Source organism: Podarcis pityusensis (genome assembly GCF_964106645.2).
Source record: "Podarcis pityusensis genome assembly, chromosome: 2".
Classification (NCBI taxonomy): domain Eukaryota; kingdom Metazoa; phylum Chordata; class Lepidosauria; order Squamata; family Lacertidae; genus Podarcis; species Podarcis pityusensis.
Window position 1 is genome coordinate 115359621 of NC_138029.1, and position 16560 is coordinate 115376180.

General features: G+C 44.7%; 1 protein-coding gene across 2 annotated transcripts; it reads left to right on the forward strand.

Annotated features, from left to right (window-relative positions):
- Positions 1-366: 366 nt before the first annotated feature.
- LOC308469764 (tripartite motif-containing protein 10-like) lies at positions 367-14227 on the forward strand. Of its 2 annotated transcripts, none has more exons than XM_080992686.1 (8): positions 367-425; positions 4337-4799; positions 5906-6001; positions 6797-7027; positions 9010-9032; positions 9881-9999; positions 11682-11714; positions 13444-14227. In XM_080992686.1, exons 2-8 carry the CDS (start codon positions 4389-4391, stop codon positions 14013-14015), a joined length of 1485 nt encoding a protein of 494 aa, XP_080848812.1. In that variant the 5' UTR covers positions 367-425; positions 4337-4388; the 3' UTR covers positions 14016-14227. The 2 variants fall into 2 exon arrangements, with proteins under 2 accessions (XP_080848812.1, XP_080848811.1); XM_080992685.1 differs by lacking the exon at positions 367-425 and adding an exon at positions 1143-1880.
- The last annotated feature ends 2333 nt before the right edge of the window (positions 14228-16560 follow it).

Sequence of the window (16560 nt, forward strand, 5' to 3'; positions counted from 1 at the left end):
TCCATACATCTCTACTGGGAAAACCATAGCTTTAACTATATGGACCTTTGTCGGCAAGGTGATGTCTCTGCTTTTTAAGATGCTGTCTAGGTTTGTCATTGCTTTTCTCCCAAGAAGCAGGCGTCTTTTAATTTCGTGGCTGCTGTCACCATCTGCAGTGATCATGGAGCCCAAGAAAGTAAAATCTCTCACTGGCTCCATTTAAGGCAGGAAGGGGTTAACCGGAGGATATTGTTCCAGGGGCCGAGTTCTCTGGGTCCAGAGAACTGAGGAAGCTGGAGCTGCAGCAGATGGGGAGATCTGGAGAGAGGGAACAGGGGCAGCAGGCGGGGGGGGGGGGATCTGCAGGTCGGAGAACCTGTCCAAGAGCAGAGGAGGGCAGAAGAAGTGAGGAGAAAAGGCTCCTTAGATTGAACAGGTTGCAGGTAAGCAGGGACCCGCGAAGCTGCCTTATTTATTAATTCACATTACTGGTTCGACAGTACTGGTTCCGCCATGGATGCTTTAGAGGAGATTCCTGCACTGCAGCGGGTTGGACTAGATGACCCTCGGGTCCCTTCCAGTGCTTCGATTCAAGGATACATCCAGCGAGAGTCTCCCTGCGTCGTGCTTGAAAGTGCAACTCAGATCCCACGTCAGGTGTTGCCAAGCCGCTGCCAAGATCTATTTGCATGGGTAAGCGCCTCTCTTGGTACCCGAGGGCAGGATGGGGATACGACAGAACCGCTGCCCTTCTTTGCGCCCCAATAAAGGAAAACATCACTCAACTGCTTATTCACAACCAGCCACAGAGGCCGATTCCCACTTTGATACCCCTCTTGACCACTCCTCTTTATTCAACTTTGATTTGATTTTTAGAGAGAATGACAAACCTAGACAGGTTTGATGTATGGAAGTGAGAGCAGGACCATAAAGAAGGCTGATTGCCAAAGAATTGATGCTTTTGAATTATGGTGCTGGAGGAGACTCTTGAGAGTCCCATGGACTGCAAGAAGATCAAACCTATCCATTCTGAAGGAAATCAGCCCTGAGTGCTCACTGGAAGGACAGATCCTGAAGCTGAGGCTCCAATACTTTGGCCACCTCATGAGAAGAGAAGACTCCCTGGAAAAGACCCTGATGTTGGGAAAGATGGAGGGCACAAGGAGAAGGGGACGACAGAGGACGAGATGGTTGGACAGTGTTCTCGAAGCTACCAGCATGAATTTGACCAAACTGCGGGAGGCAGTGGAAGACAGGAGTGCCTGGCGTGCTCTGGTCCAGGGGGTCACGAAGAGGCGGACACGACTAAACAACAGTGCCCAATTTGCACACCGAGTCAGCAAAGTTTTTCAGCAGGGGGCCGGTCCACTGTCCTTCAGACCTTGTGGGGGGCCGGACTATATTTTGAAAAAAAAATATGAACGAATTCCTATGCCCCACAAATAACCCAGAGATACACTTAAAATAAAACCACACATTCTACTCATGTAAAAACATGCTGATTCCTGGACCGTTCGTGGGCCGGATTTAGAAGGCAATTGGGCCGGATCCGGCCCCCGGGCCTTAGTTTGCCTACCCATGCACTGATTGGTGGGCCAGCAGCGCTGCTCACAAGAGGTCTTTGTGTGCTCATTCTCTGCAAAGAAGCCAAGGGCGGTGGCCATAGGTTACTTCCAGTCACCTGCCTCTGAGCATTCATTCTGTTTTGTTTCCTGGGTGGGGTAAGCTTTGTCAGCTACCTGCCGAGTGTTTGTCTTGGTTTGTTTGCGGGGAGGTCAGATGACAGCTGTCTAAAGCAAGCGCTGTTTTCCCCTTTGCCTTTGTTAATCGCAGGAAGTCAGTTCTGGTGGATTTGTTCCAGGAGATCTCCAGATCATTGTGAAATCTATTGACACCAGGCAGGTGCCTTCGCTGAATACGCTTAAAATATATTTGTTTAGCCATACCTACAGAGCTATTCCGCCTGGCTTTCAATTTGAACTTAGCCTGATCTTTTATTCCCCTTCCTTCCCTACCCCTCCCCTTTTCATGAAGATTACCCACTCTGGGATCCCACAGCTAATTCTCCCCTGGTCTCCTCGCTGGCAAAATAGGCATAGCTGTCAACTTTTCCATTTTCTTGCGAGGAATCCTATTTGGAATAAGGGAATTTCCCTTTAAAAAGGGAAAACATTGATAGCCCTGGTGATCATCTAATGTTTATTGGGTGGATTTCCTCCCCAAACTGATTTTTGAATTCTGAATTTATTGTTATTCCCGTTTTATACTGTATTTTATGCTGTTTTTTGTTGCATCAATTAAGTGTTTTAAATTTGTTGTTAGCCGCCCTGAGCCTGGTTTTCTGAACCGGGAAGGGCGGGGTATAAATAAAGAAAATTATTATTATTATTATTATTATTATTATTATTATTATTATTATGCTATCTTGACTTATTATTGTTAAATGTTTTCAACTGTCATTTCTTATTTTATTAAATATTTGGTTTAATATTTCTTGCAAACCGCTTGGTTTAATATTTCTTGCAAACCGATGTTTTCGCTACAGTGAGGTGGTACTCAAATCCTAACCCTGAATTTGTGGATACACGATTTTCATAGAATTGTAGTGTGGGAAGGGACCCCAAGGGTCATCTAGTCCAACCCCCTGCAGTACAATAATCTCAACCAAAGCATCCATGACAGACGGCTCTCCAACCACTGCTTAAGAACCTCCAGGGAAGGAGAGTCCACCACCTTCCAATGGAGATCATTTTGCTGTCGGAACTGCTCCTCCCATCAGAAACTTCATCCTCATGTTTAGTTTCAGCCTTCCTGACGCCCTCCAGATAGCAGAGCCGGTGGTCATTCACAGGCCCCATTTTCTATGCTTGGAACTCTTCACTTGTTTAATAGCTTGCCGATCAGAAGGTCGGCGGTTCGAATCCCCGCGACGGGGTGAGCTCCCGTTGCTCAATCCCTGCTCCTGCCAACCTAGCAGTTCGAAAGCACGTCAAAGTGCAAGTAGATAAATAGGTACCACTCCGGCGGGAAGGTAAACGGAAGTGCAAGTAGATAAATGGGGGGGGAGCTTAGAATAAACCCTGACTTCCACCATGGAGAGGGACACGGGTGGCGCTGTGGGTTAAACCACAGAGCCTAGGACTTGCCGATCAGAAGGTCGGCGGTTCGAATCCCTGTGATGGGGTGAGCTCCCGTTGCTCAGTCCCTGCTCCTGTCAACCTAGCAGTTCAAAAGCACTAAGTGCAATTAGATAAATAGGTACCACTCCAGCGGGAAGGTAAACGGCGTTTCCGTGTGCTGCTCTGGTTCACCAGAAGCGGCTTAGTCATGCTGGCCACATGACCCGGAAGCTGTACACCGGCTCCCTCGGCCAATAAAGCAAGATGAGCGCCACAACCAAAGAATCGGCCACGACTGGCCCTAATGGTCAGGGGTCCCTTAACCTTTACTTTTACCCATATATCTAGGGAACAACAGCAGGAAACATGCATTGAACCTGCGAGAAAGAAGAGAGAGGGAGACCTGAGAGTTATATCTTGAGGGATGTGCTAGAGACATCCAGACATCCGTTCGACTTCCAAAACATTTGGGAACCAAGGTGCAGCTTCCAACTGGCTGCAGGAAACTCCTGCAGCCAATCAGAAGCCGCGTCAGATGTTTGGGTTCCAAAGTACATTTGCAAACCGGAACATTCACTTCTGTGTTTGTGGCATTTGGGAGACAAAACATTTGACTCTCAAGGCGTTCAGGATCCATGTTGCATGCACTAAAGGTAAAGGTAAAGGGACCCCTGACCATTAGGCCCAGTCATGGCTGACTCTGGGGTTTCGGCACTCATCTCACTCTATTGGCCGAGGGAGCTGGCATACAGCTTCCGGGTCATGTGGCCAGCATGACTAAGCCGCTTCTGGCGAACCAGAGCAGTGCACGGAAACGCCGTTTACCTTCCTGCCAGAGCGGTACCTATTTATCTACTTGCACTTTGACGTGCTTTCGAACTGCTAGGTTGGCAGGAGCAGGGACCGAGCAACGGGAGCTCACCCCGTTGCAGGGATTCGAACCGCCGACCTTCTGATCAGCAAGTCCTAGGCTCTGTGGTTTAATCCACAGCGCCACCCGCGTCCCTGTTGCATGCAGTAGTTGCATTTAAACTAAATATTATTTCATTGCATTTTAACATTGTCTCTTGTTCTGGGATTGTGTGAACAATGAGGAACAGGTTACAAATAAAATTGACAAAGAAATAACATGCAGCATTAAAGCCTTCGTAGTTGTTGGATGGGAGACAATATCCTCTCACAAGAGTTATTCCTTCCTTCTCTAGTCCATTGCTATCCTGCTGTTCTCTTAACAGGTCCCACAAGCTACATCCTTTAGCGACGGGGTTTCGAGGGTCTCTGCCCACCATGGCCTCAGCTCAGCCTTCCGCTTACATAGTCGAGGAAGCCAGGTGTCCCCTCTGCAACGAGTATTTCACAGACCCCGTGAGCGTCGACTGCGGCCACAGCTTTTGTTGGGGTTGCATCAAGGAGCACGCGGTGAACTGGAACGTCCTGTGGACCTTGAGGTGCCCTGTCTGTAGCGCCATCCTCCAGAAAGGGAAGTTCCGGGCAAACTGGCAGCTGGCAAATATCGTGGAAAGGATTAAACTCCTGCCACTGAATCTGGGGAAGAGGGAGCTGTGTGAGAGCCACAGTGAAAAGCTCATCCTGTTCTGCAAAGAGGATGAGAAATTGGTGTGTGAGCTTTGTCGAGAATCTGAAGAACATTGGACACACACACTGCTTCCGCCGGAGGAGTCTGTCCAAGGGTACAAGGTGGGAAATAACTTGATAATGGCATCCTTTTCATTTTCTTGGGAATGCCAAATATAGCTCATGTTGATTCTTGTTAACTTTTGCTGGAAAATAAATCCCAAGCTAGTCTTGCAGGTTTTGCTGTGATCAGATACTCTGATTACAGGCATAGTCCAGTAGGAAGTGTCATTTTAGGGGGTGAAACTTAATTTTTGCAAAAATTTTCAGTGAGTGGTCTTAAAATTATGTTTTTGGGTGTGTGCTATTATTTTTGTGATTGGACGACATTTAGCTTGGTAAGTCTATGTTTGTTGAAGCAGCACATAAACTGCTTCAGAAAACCACAGATTTCTAATTTTGCCTTCTGAAAATGTCAGGTAGTTCTAAATAATAAAAATAATTAAATAATAAAAATTAATAATAATAATAATAATAATAATAATAATAATATAATAATAATAATAATAATAATAATAATAATAATAATAATAATAATAATAATAATAAATTATAACTGCAATTACTTGTCAATCATTTCTAATGATTTCTATGCCATGCCACACACATATTACCAAGCGAAACCAAATAATATTAATTTAACAAAAATAACTTTTGAATCCCCTAATTATGTTAAAACTTTTTAACACCCCCCATTCTTGGAATGTGAAAGTTGAAAAATTCAAGATGGCCTAAATTGGCCTATGCTTTAAGTCTTTTTAAGTGATATTTTTGATTTGACAATATATAGTGAATGAAGAGTTGACCAAATGGAATTCCTCATTCCTTTGCACACATCTTTTTCATTGATTTTCATTTCCCCCTCCAAATTGATCACTAATTGAAACAAATTAAATTAATTAAAACAAATTTAATATTTAATCTAAACAAATTAAACATTTCCCCCCGAATCTGATTTCCCACATGCCCCACAGGATGTGTTAGTGGTTCTCCTTGGTGCTGCGTCATATTCCCAGTTAATCCTAGTCTAACTTCAAACATTACAAATAACCTTACATTATAATATACTTGCTTTTTTAAAAAAAACACCCTTAATTTATTTTCAGACAACAATCCACCAATCAATTCCTGCACGTATATTAAATTAACATTTCCTTGTTTCTTTTCAGGATCGTCTCTACAGCTGCCTGGAGACTCTGAAGAAAGAGAGGGAGAGAGTTCTGTCATACAAAGCAGACACAAAAAGGGAAAGCAAAGTCTTGCTCGTAAGTGTTGCTCTTATTGAGAAGTGAAGGACTGCTAGGACTAGCTAACATCTGTACAGTCGTACCTGGAAGTCGAACGGAATCCGTTCCGGAAGTCCATTCGACTTCCAAAACGTTCGGAAACCAAAGCGCGGCTTCTGATTGGATTCAGGAAGCTCCTGGTAGCCAATCGGAAGCCGCATTGGACGTTTGCCTTCCAAAAAAAAGTTCGAAAACCGGAACAGTCACTTCCAGTTTTCGATCGTTCGGGAGCCGAAAAGGTTCGGCAACTAAGCTGTTCGAGATCCAAGGTACAACTGTATTATGGGGTGAGGAGCTGGCATGGGCCTGAGGTGGGGCGGCTGGGGTGATCTCCCTGAGCGCATTTGGGGGGGGGGGGAGCTGTTGGGATACTGCCAGGGAGACAGCGGCAATCAGGCAGGCCTCCATCGTTGTCCCTGGACGATCTCCCGGTCTCCCGTTGCAACAGCATCAGTCAATTAGGGACACGAGCCTCAGTCACGTTCCAAGACTCGTGCACGCCCTTTTCGCAGAGTTTCCACAACGGAAGATTCACCCAGAAGAGCATATTTACAGCTTTATTCAACGTTGGTCAGAACCAAGGAAAAACATGACCGCTTGCATCCGTGTCGAGGGAAAACAGCCAGAAACAAAAGCTATATACAAAACGGAAACTCCCTGTGAGCAGGAAGTACGCAGGCTTGTGACACACAACAGCCTGTTCCCTTTTTAAGGAGGAACAGAAATATCCTAACAGGCGCTTCCTTTTCTTCTTCCCCTGCCTGCTTATTTCAGAAGCAAACGAAAGCAAAGAGGAAAAAGACGTTGCTTGAGTTCAGGCAGCTGCGCCAGTTCCTGGAGGAGCAAGAGAAGCTCATGCTGGCCCAGCTGAAACAAGCGGAGATGGAGATCCGGTGGAAGAGGGACGAGCGCATGGCCCAGCTGTCCGGCGAACTCTTTGCCCTCGAGTGCCTCCTCCGGGAGGTGGAGAAGAAGCGCCAGCAGACAGCTGGCGAACTCCTGCAGGTAAAATGGCGGAAGGAGCAGCCTGGGCTGCTCTCCAGTCAGCGTGAGGTTGGCCCCAAAGCAACTGTGTGGCTCCTTCACCCACACAAGAAACGAAGGGGCCCGGTTTAGGAAAGTCAGAGGCACTACCTGTTATGTACTGAAGTTCTCACCCTGGGCCAGCAGGGGGATACTGTAGATAGTTATGCAAATAGGGGATCGAAAGTGACGTTCAGTGATTGGATGGTTTTAGAAAGTTGTTACAGTTACATTGTACTGGAGCTCTATATAAGCAGGCTGACTGAACCCTTCAGTTCAGTTCTGTTCTGGCTTGTGAATAAACTAGAGCTGTTTGAAGAATCGCTGTGTCGTCTGATATGTTCACCCACAACTTAACACTGGCGACGAAGGTGGGATCGATGGACATCAGAGCACAGCCAGATGCAGCCACCCTCTGAGCGGAGCTGAATCACTGAGCTGAAACACCGAGTGAAATCACTGAACATCACTTTCGATCCCCTATTTGCATAACTATCTACAGTATTCCCTTGCTGGCCCAGGGTGAGAACTTCAGTACATAACACCACCAAATTTCAAGGACACAGTTCAGACATAATTTGTAGTAATTTATTCTTTATTTTCCGCCTATCTGGATTGCTCCAGCCACTCTGTGTGGCTTCCAACAAATTATAAAACCACAGTAAAATACCAGCCATTAAAAACTTCCCTATACAGGCATACCTCGTGTTGTGTCCGCTTCAGGTTACATGTTTTCTTGTTGTTATGATTATTATTATTAATTTATTATTTACACCCCGCCCATCTGGCTGAGTTTCCCCAGCCACTCTGGGCAGCTCCCAATTGAATGTTAAAAACAATACAGCATTAAATATTAAAAACTTCCCTAAGCAGGGCTGCCTTCAGATGTCCTTTAAAGATAGGATAGCTGCTTATTTCCTTCACATCTGAAGGGAGGGTGTTCCACAGGGTGGGCGCCACTACCGAGAAGGCCCTCTGTCTGGTTACCTGTAACCTCACTTCTCACAATGAGGGAACTACCAGAAGGCCCTCGGCGCTGGATCTCAGTGTCCAGGCTGAACGATGGGGGTGAAGATGCTCCTTCAGGTATACTGGACCGAGGCCGTTTAGGGCTTTAAAGGCCAGCACCAACACTTTGAATTGTGCTTGGAAACGTACCGGGAGCCAATGCAGATCTCTCAGGACCGGTGTTATGTGGTCCCGGCAGCCACTCTCAGTCACCAGTCTAGCATTCTGAATTAATTGCAGTTTCCGGGTCACCTTCAAAGGTAGCTCCACATAGAGCGCATTGCAGTAGTCCAAGCGGGAGATAACTAGAGCATGCACCATGTCCCGCGGCAACCCGGAAGTACTGGAACGGGTTACTTCTGGGTTTCGCTGCTCGTGCCTGCGCAGAAGCACTAAATCACACCCCGCACATGCGCAGACACGGCACTTCGGCTTGCATCAGTTCCATGTTACGGACGGGCCTCCGGAACGGATCCCATCCGTAACACGAGGTTCCACTGTACAGGGCTGCCTTCAGATGTCTTCTAAAAGTTCTGTAGTTCTTTATCTCCTTGGCATCTGAAGGGAGGGTGTTCCACAGGGCAGGCGCCACCACCGAGAAGGCCCTCTGCCTGGTTCCCTGTAACCTCACTTCTCGCAGTGAGAGAACTGCCAGAAGGCCCTCGGAGCTGGACCTCAGTATCCGAGCTGAACGATGGGGGTGGAGACACTCCTTCAGGTATACAGGGCCAAAGCCATGAATGTACCGCTTTTTTTTTTACTTTTATATATTTATTTATACCCCGCCATTTTCCCTGGTGGGACTCAAGGTGGCTTACAGCTTTTGAGTGGGCTGTGCTTGGCAAGTCCTGCCAGCTTGTTCCCAGAGGGCACCCGTCTCAATGCTGAAAGGGTCATTGTAATGTGGGTAGCTGCAAACACTGATTTCTCCCTTGCCTCTCTCTTTTCCCCTGCAGGATATTAAAAGCTTTTTGCAGCGGTAAGTGGCTTGACTGGCAACTGGCACCACCAACCATCACATTCCTCTCTCTCTCTGTGTGTGTGTGTGTGAGAGAGAGAGAGAGAGAGAGAGAGAGAGAGACTCTTACTCTCTTTCTCCTGGGCTGTAGGTAGCAGCTGAATAGTTTTGAGCATGCCGGTGTCACATGGAGCTGCTATTTTGCCCTCACATGTCTTATTTAGGGGGTCCGACTGCGCTATTTTATTTTGTTTATTTGTTTTTAAAACTGTTGATTTCATCTGTGTTTTGACCGTTTTATTATTTTTATTAGGGTGTCTACTTCTTTCTGTAATCCTGCTGATTTTATTGGTGTTTTCCTGTGAATGTTTTATGTTATGTAAACTGTTTAGAGCAGGGGTCAGCAAACTTTTTCAGCAGGGGGCCGGTCCACTGTCCCTCAGACCTAGCGGGGGGCCGGACTATATTTTGAAGGGAAAAAATGAACAAATTCCTATGCCCCACAAATAACCCAGAGATGCATTTTAAATAAAAGGGCACATTCTACTCATGTAAAAACACGCTGATTCCTGGACCATCCACAGGCAGGATTTAGAAGGCAACTGGGCCGGATCCGGCCCCCGGGCCTTAGTTTGCCTACCCATGGTTTAGAGGCTTTAAAAAAAACTAAGTTGTATATACATTTCATTACATTAAAAAAAAAAAAAAATATTGAGGGGCCATTACCTCCTTGCCAATACACCCCCCCCCCCCCCCCCGTCTCCAGGCTCTCTGAGGTATCTTTCCAACACATCCTTTTCTTTTCTTTTTTGGCTTATTTGGGAATACGGAGTTGGGTGGGCAGTGGGTTAACATTGTTGTTATGCCAGGTGTGAGGAAAAGGAGGCATTTGAGAATCCCGAGGCTTTTTCTCCTGAGCTGAAGTGGAGGATCTGGGACTTCTGTGATAAAACGTCTTTTCTAGAGGGTGCCATGAAGCAGTTCAAAGGTGAGGGGGAAATGGATGCAAAGATTTGATACAGAACATCTTACATGTCCAAAAGTGAGCTTGAGGTGGGCCATAGCCGCAGGTTATAAGGGTGGCAAGGAAAGTTCTTTTCAGCTTCCCTTTAAAAAAAATTTTAAAAATTAAGAGAAAGTTTCTGTTCCTTTTCCTTGTGGAGATAAAAGGAAAAACCTGTAGGGATTTTTCTTTTTTTCTTTTTAAATGATATTTATTAAAAGTTTAAAAATTACAGAAAAAAAGAAGAAGAAGAAAATAACAATAAAAAAGAAAAAACAATAACAAAACATATAAAACATGTAAAAACCATACATCAATACGGCAAAAAAAAAAACAGACAAAAAAGAAAACTAAAACACACATCTAGTATTCCATGTCTTTACCTTTTCTTTACTTGTTTCATCAACCTCCTCACACCTCCCTTTTTTTGTATTCTAGTTCAATTCACTATTTCAGCAAGTTCTTCCCATCTTTCTCAATTTTTATTCTATAGTTTATCTTAACGATCTAACCTTGAATTTTTTCAATTTACCCATTATCAATCTACTTTTACTTAATTCTTTGTTGTATTTCTACTAAAACCATGTAACTTCATTCCCGCATCCTTCTAACACTCATTAATTTTATAATGTTTCTGTAAGTATACTTTAAATTTTTTCCAATCTTCTTCCACTGAAAACCTGTAGGGATTTTTCTATCCAATAAGATTAAAACTGCCTCCTGCTTCCTTCACTTAGAGGTGAAAAGCTCTTGAGGTAACTGTGGGACATTAGGCATTTATTTCAAAATAGCATAGAATTGGTGCTTGCTAATTAATAATTAGTTTCTTTAATTTATAATATATTTAAAGAACTTGTGTTGGCTGTTCAACCTTGACTAGTGAATACAGGCTCCAGCCAGATGTTATTAACTACAAGGGGCCCTGTGGTCTAAACTACTGAGCCTCTTGGGCTTGTCAATCAGAAGGTCATCAGTTCAAATCCTGCTCTGTCCCAGCTCCTGCCAACCTAGCAGTTCGAAAGCAAACCAGTGCCAGTAGATAAATAGGCACCACTGTGGTAGGAAGGTAAACAGTGTTTCTGTGCGCTCCAGTTTCCGTCATGGTGTCCCGTTGTGCCAAAAGCGGTTTAATCATGCTGGCCACAAGACCCAGAAAGCTGTCTGTGGACAAACGCCGGCTCCCTGGGCCTGAAAGCAAGATGAGCGCCACACCCCATAGTCGCATTTGACTGGACTTATTAACTACAATCTCTAGAGTCCTTACTCCTAGCCTCGTTTACTATTATATTTTAATTAAGGATGAATGTTTCAGTGTTTTGATGACATTTTTTATTGCTCATATTTTTATCATTGATTTCATACATGTAAACCACTGAGAAACCATTTGGGCAAGCAAGCAGTATATAAATGAATAAATAACAGGCCTGCTGCAGACTTTTCTTAGTCTGAGGAGAGGAAACGGGAATTCAGGAGGCTGAGCTGAATTTAAGGTGATGGAGGAGTAACAGAGTTGAGGGGAATACTTCTCTGCCATCAAAAACATGTTTTTACTTAACCCTCCCACTGAAATAAGGGGAAAAATGTGTGAAATGACATTGCCGTTACAAGATTTGCTTTAGGCATGGCAGTGTGATCTTAATATCTCGCTCCTCCTTTTTCTTTCACAGACACTCTGGTATTTGGAGTCAAGGTGCAAGAAGGTAAATTTTGGGGGCTTTTGAGGGAAAACATTCACAGGAGGTGAATCTTGTGAGAAAACATTTCATTATCATCTCATAATTCTGTCCTGGTGGCTCTGAAACCATCCGTGGAAAGTTAAGGGAAAGCTCCATGGCTATTGATATATAAATATCTTTATTAATATTATTGAAATTATATTTTTATCCCGCCCTTCCTCCCAAAAGAAGCCCTTTGTCAGGAAGATAAAAGAACTTATTCTACTGGATCAGACTAAGGATCAAGCTACATTTTCCTTTAATATGCATAATGCAGGTGTGCCAGAGCTTTTCTTCTGGCTCCAGAAGTAAGCTCAGTCCCCCAATCCGATTTAGGATTCAGCCATGGTGGGGGGGCAGCTTTGGGAAGGTACCGTATTTTTTGCTCTATAAGACTCACTTTCCCCCCCCCCCTAAAAAGTAAGGGGAAATGTGTGTGCGTCTTATGGAGCGAATGCAGGCTGCGCAGCTATCCCAGAAGCCAGAACAGCAAGAGGGATTGCTGCTTTCACTCCGCAGCGACCCCTCTTCTTGTTCCGGCTTCTGAGATTCAGAATATTTTTTTTCTTGTTTCCCTCCTCCAAAAACCAGTCTTGTGGTCTGGTGCATCTTATAGAGCGAAAAATACGGTAGTTTGTGGGGATGGGGGTAGCTTGAGCCCTTTGGCCTTTGCTGTGGACCTGAGGTGCATCTGCATACCAAAAAATTGCTTGTGGGGGGGAGGTCTCTGTTCAGGTTGGGGCCACAATAGGCGGCAAAGGGTTAAAGCACTATTCCACACGGACCAGACCCAATCCAGATCTCAAAGGTGTGCTTTCTTTGGAGTAAGGGGAGGAATCAGTGATGCAACTGCATGTGACATCCTAATCGTAGGTATGCTTTGGCCCTTAGTTTGAATTCAGTAGCATGACACTAATGGCAGCACATTGTTGAGGTCAAAGGGGGTCCAAGCTCATCCAATCCACTCTTAACAGTGGCTGTCCAGGTAACTGTGGAAAATGCCCCAGTCCTGAATACATTGAATGCAGGCCTTAATTAACCATGAAGCTAAATAAGGGCCTGCTTAGGGCATCAAGGGAAGGCAGGCACCACAGAAATTTTCCATTGCCGGATTTACCACAGACCATATGGTGCAGCAAAACCATGTTCCACAAAAAAAGGCTCCCGCAATTAATGAAAAAATTGCATATATTCACATAATAATAGTAGTAGTAGTAGTAGTAGTAGTAATACTGTAATAGTAATAATAAATGATATATGGTTTACGATTGTTTCTATTTTGAATTGGATATATGTGAGGGCACCAAAATTATATATATATATATATATATATATATATATATATATATGCACATTTTTAATACATCCCATACGCTGTTAGATTCATATTTACTGTCCATAAATTCTCCCATAGCTCATAATTAATATTATGACCCACATCCTGGGCCACCAAAATCTGAGGGCCTCTAAACATAACTGTCAACTTTTCCCTTTTCTTGCGAGGAATCCTATTCAGAATAAGGGAATTTCCCTTAAAAAAGGGGAAACCTTGACAGCTATGCCTCTAAAGGTCTTAATCCAGCCCTGATTGTATGGAAATTCTATTGATTTGAGAGGGAGCAGCATTCTTGAGATTGTATGAGGTCTTAAATCTGTCTCCTGGTTAAAGTGACTTCTCTTTCCTTTCCTCATAACCCCACCGAATCCCCAACAGAACATATAACTCTGGACCCGGACACAGCTCATCCCAACCTCATCCTGTCTGAGGATCACAAAAGCTTGAGATGGGGAGATGAGTGTCAAGAATGGCCGGACAACCCAGAGAGATTCGACAAGACGCCTTTTGTGCTGGGGCGCAAGGGGTTTGCATCGGGCAGACACTTCTGGGACTTTGCTGTGGGAAGCGATGGAGGGTGGGCCGTGGGGGTCACCAGGAAATCTCTGAGCAGAAAGGGTGTGCTGTCCTTGAATTCGAAGGAAGGGATCTGGGCTGTGGGGAAGCTGGGGAGTAGATACTCTGCCACCAACAACCCCCACTATTCTCCTCTGACCCTGAGTGGGGCGCTCAAGAGGATCCGAGTTTTTCTGAATGTTGAAGGGGGTCGGGTGGCCTTTTTCGACGCTGACAGTGGAGTTCCCCTCTTCACCTTCTCGGGGGCCTCATTTTCTGGAGAGACTCTTCTGCCTTTGGTTTTTCTCAGGGACAAAGCCCACCTCACTCTGTCACCTAAAGATGGCAAGCTCTCCCTCACAGGCCATGATGATATTGCTCTGTTGGGATCCTGATAATTATTTGGTTGAATGTGAGAACGTACTCCTCAGGGCGCCTTATTTATAGGTCTGAGAGAACCAGGCCCCAGATTCAAGAACATCCACCCTTTGTGGGCCCAAGTAGTAGTAGGAGAGAGAGAGCAGCTGTTACTTAGTGCTTAATAATAATAATAAACTATTCTATTTAAGACCCAGGACTCATTCCAGGGTTTTGAGGAACTTTCAAGTGTCTGTGGTTATGGCTGCTATCTTTATTTACCCAAACTGCAATGTTCAAAGTTCTAGTTCAGGCATATTGTGGCGAAGAGCCGCAGCAGCACCGCCTCCATCATTTTGCTCCCTGGTGTACTTCATGGTGGAACCAGGCTTATAAAGACTTAATTGATGCTTTCCCCCAGGAGTGACTATTAATACCGCACATTAATCATATTACTTTGATTAATTATATATATTGGTCCAAATACAGAGCTGAAAAAGGAAACATGAGCTTCTATTCGGAGGGAATCTGAGAATTCCCTATTCCTGCTATACCTTTATTTCTTAAAGAGGCAGTAATTGCGCATCATGGTCGTTGAGAAGATCCATATATCTGTTCTCACCCCTGATCTTAATTTCTATTTTTCTTCTCTCCCTGCCTACCTCACAAAATGTTTACAAGCTGTTAGTGAGATGGAGTGGAAAGAAAACATTCATAGTTTCTGAAATATACTCGGAGTCGAGTGTGAATTTCATGCTCTTTATTCAGCTCATAGTAGCAATGAATGAAATTTTCCCCAAAACACAGTGGGCCCTGCGTGATTGGCTAATTCCGGGCTGCTCCTGTAGGCCAATCAGGTTGTGGAGTCACCTCCTCCAGAAGCCTGATTGGCTGCTCCTGCAGGCTAATCAGGTTGCTGATTCACTTCATCCAGGAGACAGACTGGCTGCTCCTGCAGGCCAATCAGGTCGCTGATTCACTTCCACCTGGAGCTGGATTGGGTGGCTCCTACGGACCAATCAGACTGCTGCATTCTGGATCCTATTGTTCTAGGATTCAGCTCAGTACATTACAGTTTCTATGCAGGCAGACCAACATGACATTCTAGGCAAAACACCTTTCTCCAAAGAGGCCTACATATTTGTTGTTTAGCAAGCACCAAATGAGAGAAGGGGATGCCTATTTTGAAGCAGGTATAGGTAAATCTGATTGATGCAAGGGAACATTATTTCACAGTGGGAGAATACATCCCCATGTATTTGGTTGTTGCATAATACTGGGTCCCCAGTATGGCAGCTGTGGGTCCCTGGATGTCCCTCCTGATTTTCATTTTTTTTTTTTTTAATGTCTTGGGTTGGTTGGGGAGGTTTCTTGTTTCAGTGGGGAGCATTAACAGTTTTGGTCTGTGTTTTATTTGTTTGGGGGGTTATATATGAGTGTTTTGCCTTGGGGGCGGTGAGCATTACTGCTTTCCCCCTCTGTGAAATGGGTATTTTTTGGTGCCAGCAACAGTTTCATAGATTTCTAAGCTCTGTGATAAGGTGAACAGGTGAACTGCAGCTGAGCAGATCCAGATATTAATCTGCAGAGAGGACCTCTGATTACTCCTTTGCTTAATGTATAATAAACATGTTTTGCTGATGTTTTAAATGTGTGCAGATGTTTACTTGTATTTTAAAAAAGGGTTCTCTTTGCATGGTTTTTGTGTCACACTTCAGCCTCACAAAACTGTCTGTCTTATCGTATTCTTCCTCTGCCGAACTCTGGGAGGGTGGAATCCATTAATGCTCCTTTCCCAATTTTGTGTTGCAACAAGCATGTGAGAAGAGTGAGTTGCCCAAGACCACCTACTGAACACCAGGAGCTGAGCAAGAATTGGGAAACCGATGTAATAAACGAAAATCTGCCCTTATTCCCTTATGGGGAACACAAGAGCCCTTATAGAGTCCTTTGCAGGTTCTCCATCGGTAGGTGAAAATAACAGAAGCCAACCAGAGAATATTGAGAAGCAAAGCAGCTCTTAAGCCTGATCTTTATTGAACTGTTGCAACAGGGTGCTCCCCTCACACGCAGGAGAAGGAGGAGGACCCAGAACCAAGGTGTGTCCGCCCTTATATAGACATTTTAAATTGCCCGCCTTGGAGTCCAAGACCACCCCCAGAGACATCATACCTACATCACAGAAAGGGCGGTCTACAGCAGAAATCTGAGTGCTTTGTTTACCTCATGTCATTGTTTACCTCCTGTCTGGCAAGTTACCTGTTAATGCTTACTTGATTGGATACCCTGGGGAGCCTGGCCAGTCTTTTGTAATGATAAATACTTAGTTCCTGAGCCAGTTCACAGGCTCACCCTATTCGTACACAAACATACCCTTAAGACAGGATTAGTGGAGGAAAATACAATAGGGAGGCTTTTCCATTTTCCTTTGACTTTGCAGAGAAAACATTTGGTCAATTTGGGAGCCAAAATGACTTCACGGCTGTTTTCCTGTGCTGCTTCAGACATGTGGTTTATATATTTATGTATGTGTTTGCACGGTACATTTATGAACATTTATTTGGTACATTTATGAAAATATAT

What these genes read in the sequence shown, in the direction of transcription:
- LOC308469764 (XM_080992686.1), top strand. Translation starts at nt 4,389, where the DNA reads ATGGCCTCAGCTCAGCCTTCCGCTTACATAGTCGAGGAAGCCAGGTGT. An exon ending in AGTCTGTCCAAGGGTACAAG is followed by an intron (nt 4,800 to 5,905) that starts GTGGGAAATAAC and finishes GTTTCTTTTCAG; the next exon opens with GATCGTCTCTACAGCTGCCT. An exon ending in TGCCATGAAGCAGTTCAAAG is followed by an intron (nt 10,000 to 11,681) that starts GTGAGGGGGAAA and finishes TTTCTTTCACAG; the next exon opens with ACACTCTGGTATTTGGAGTC.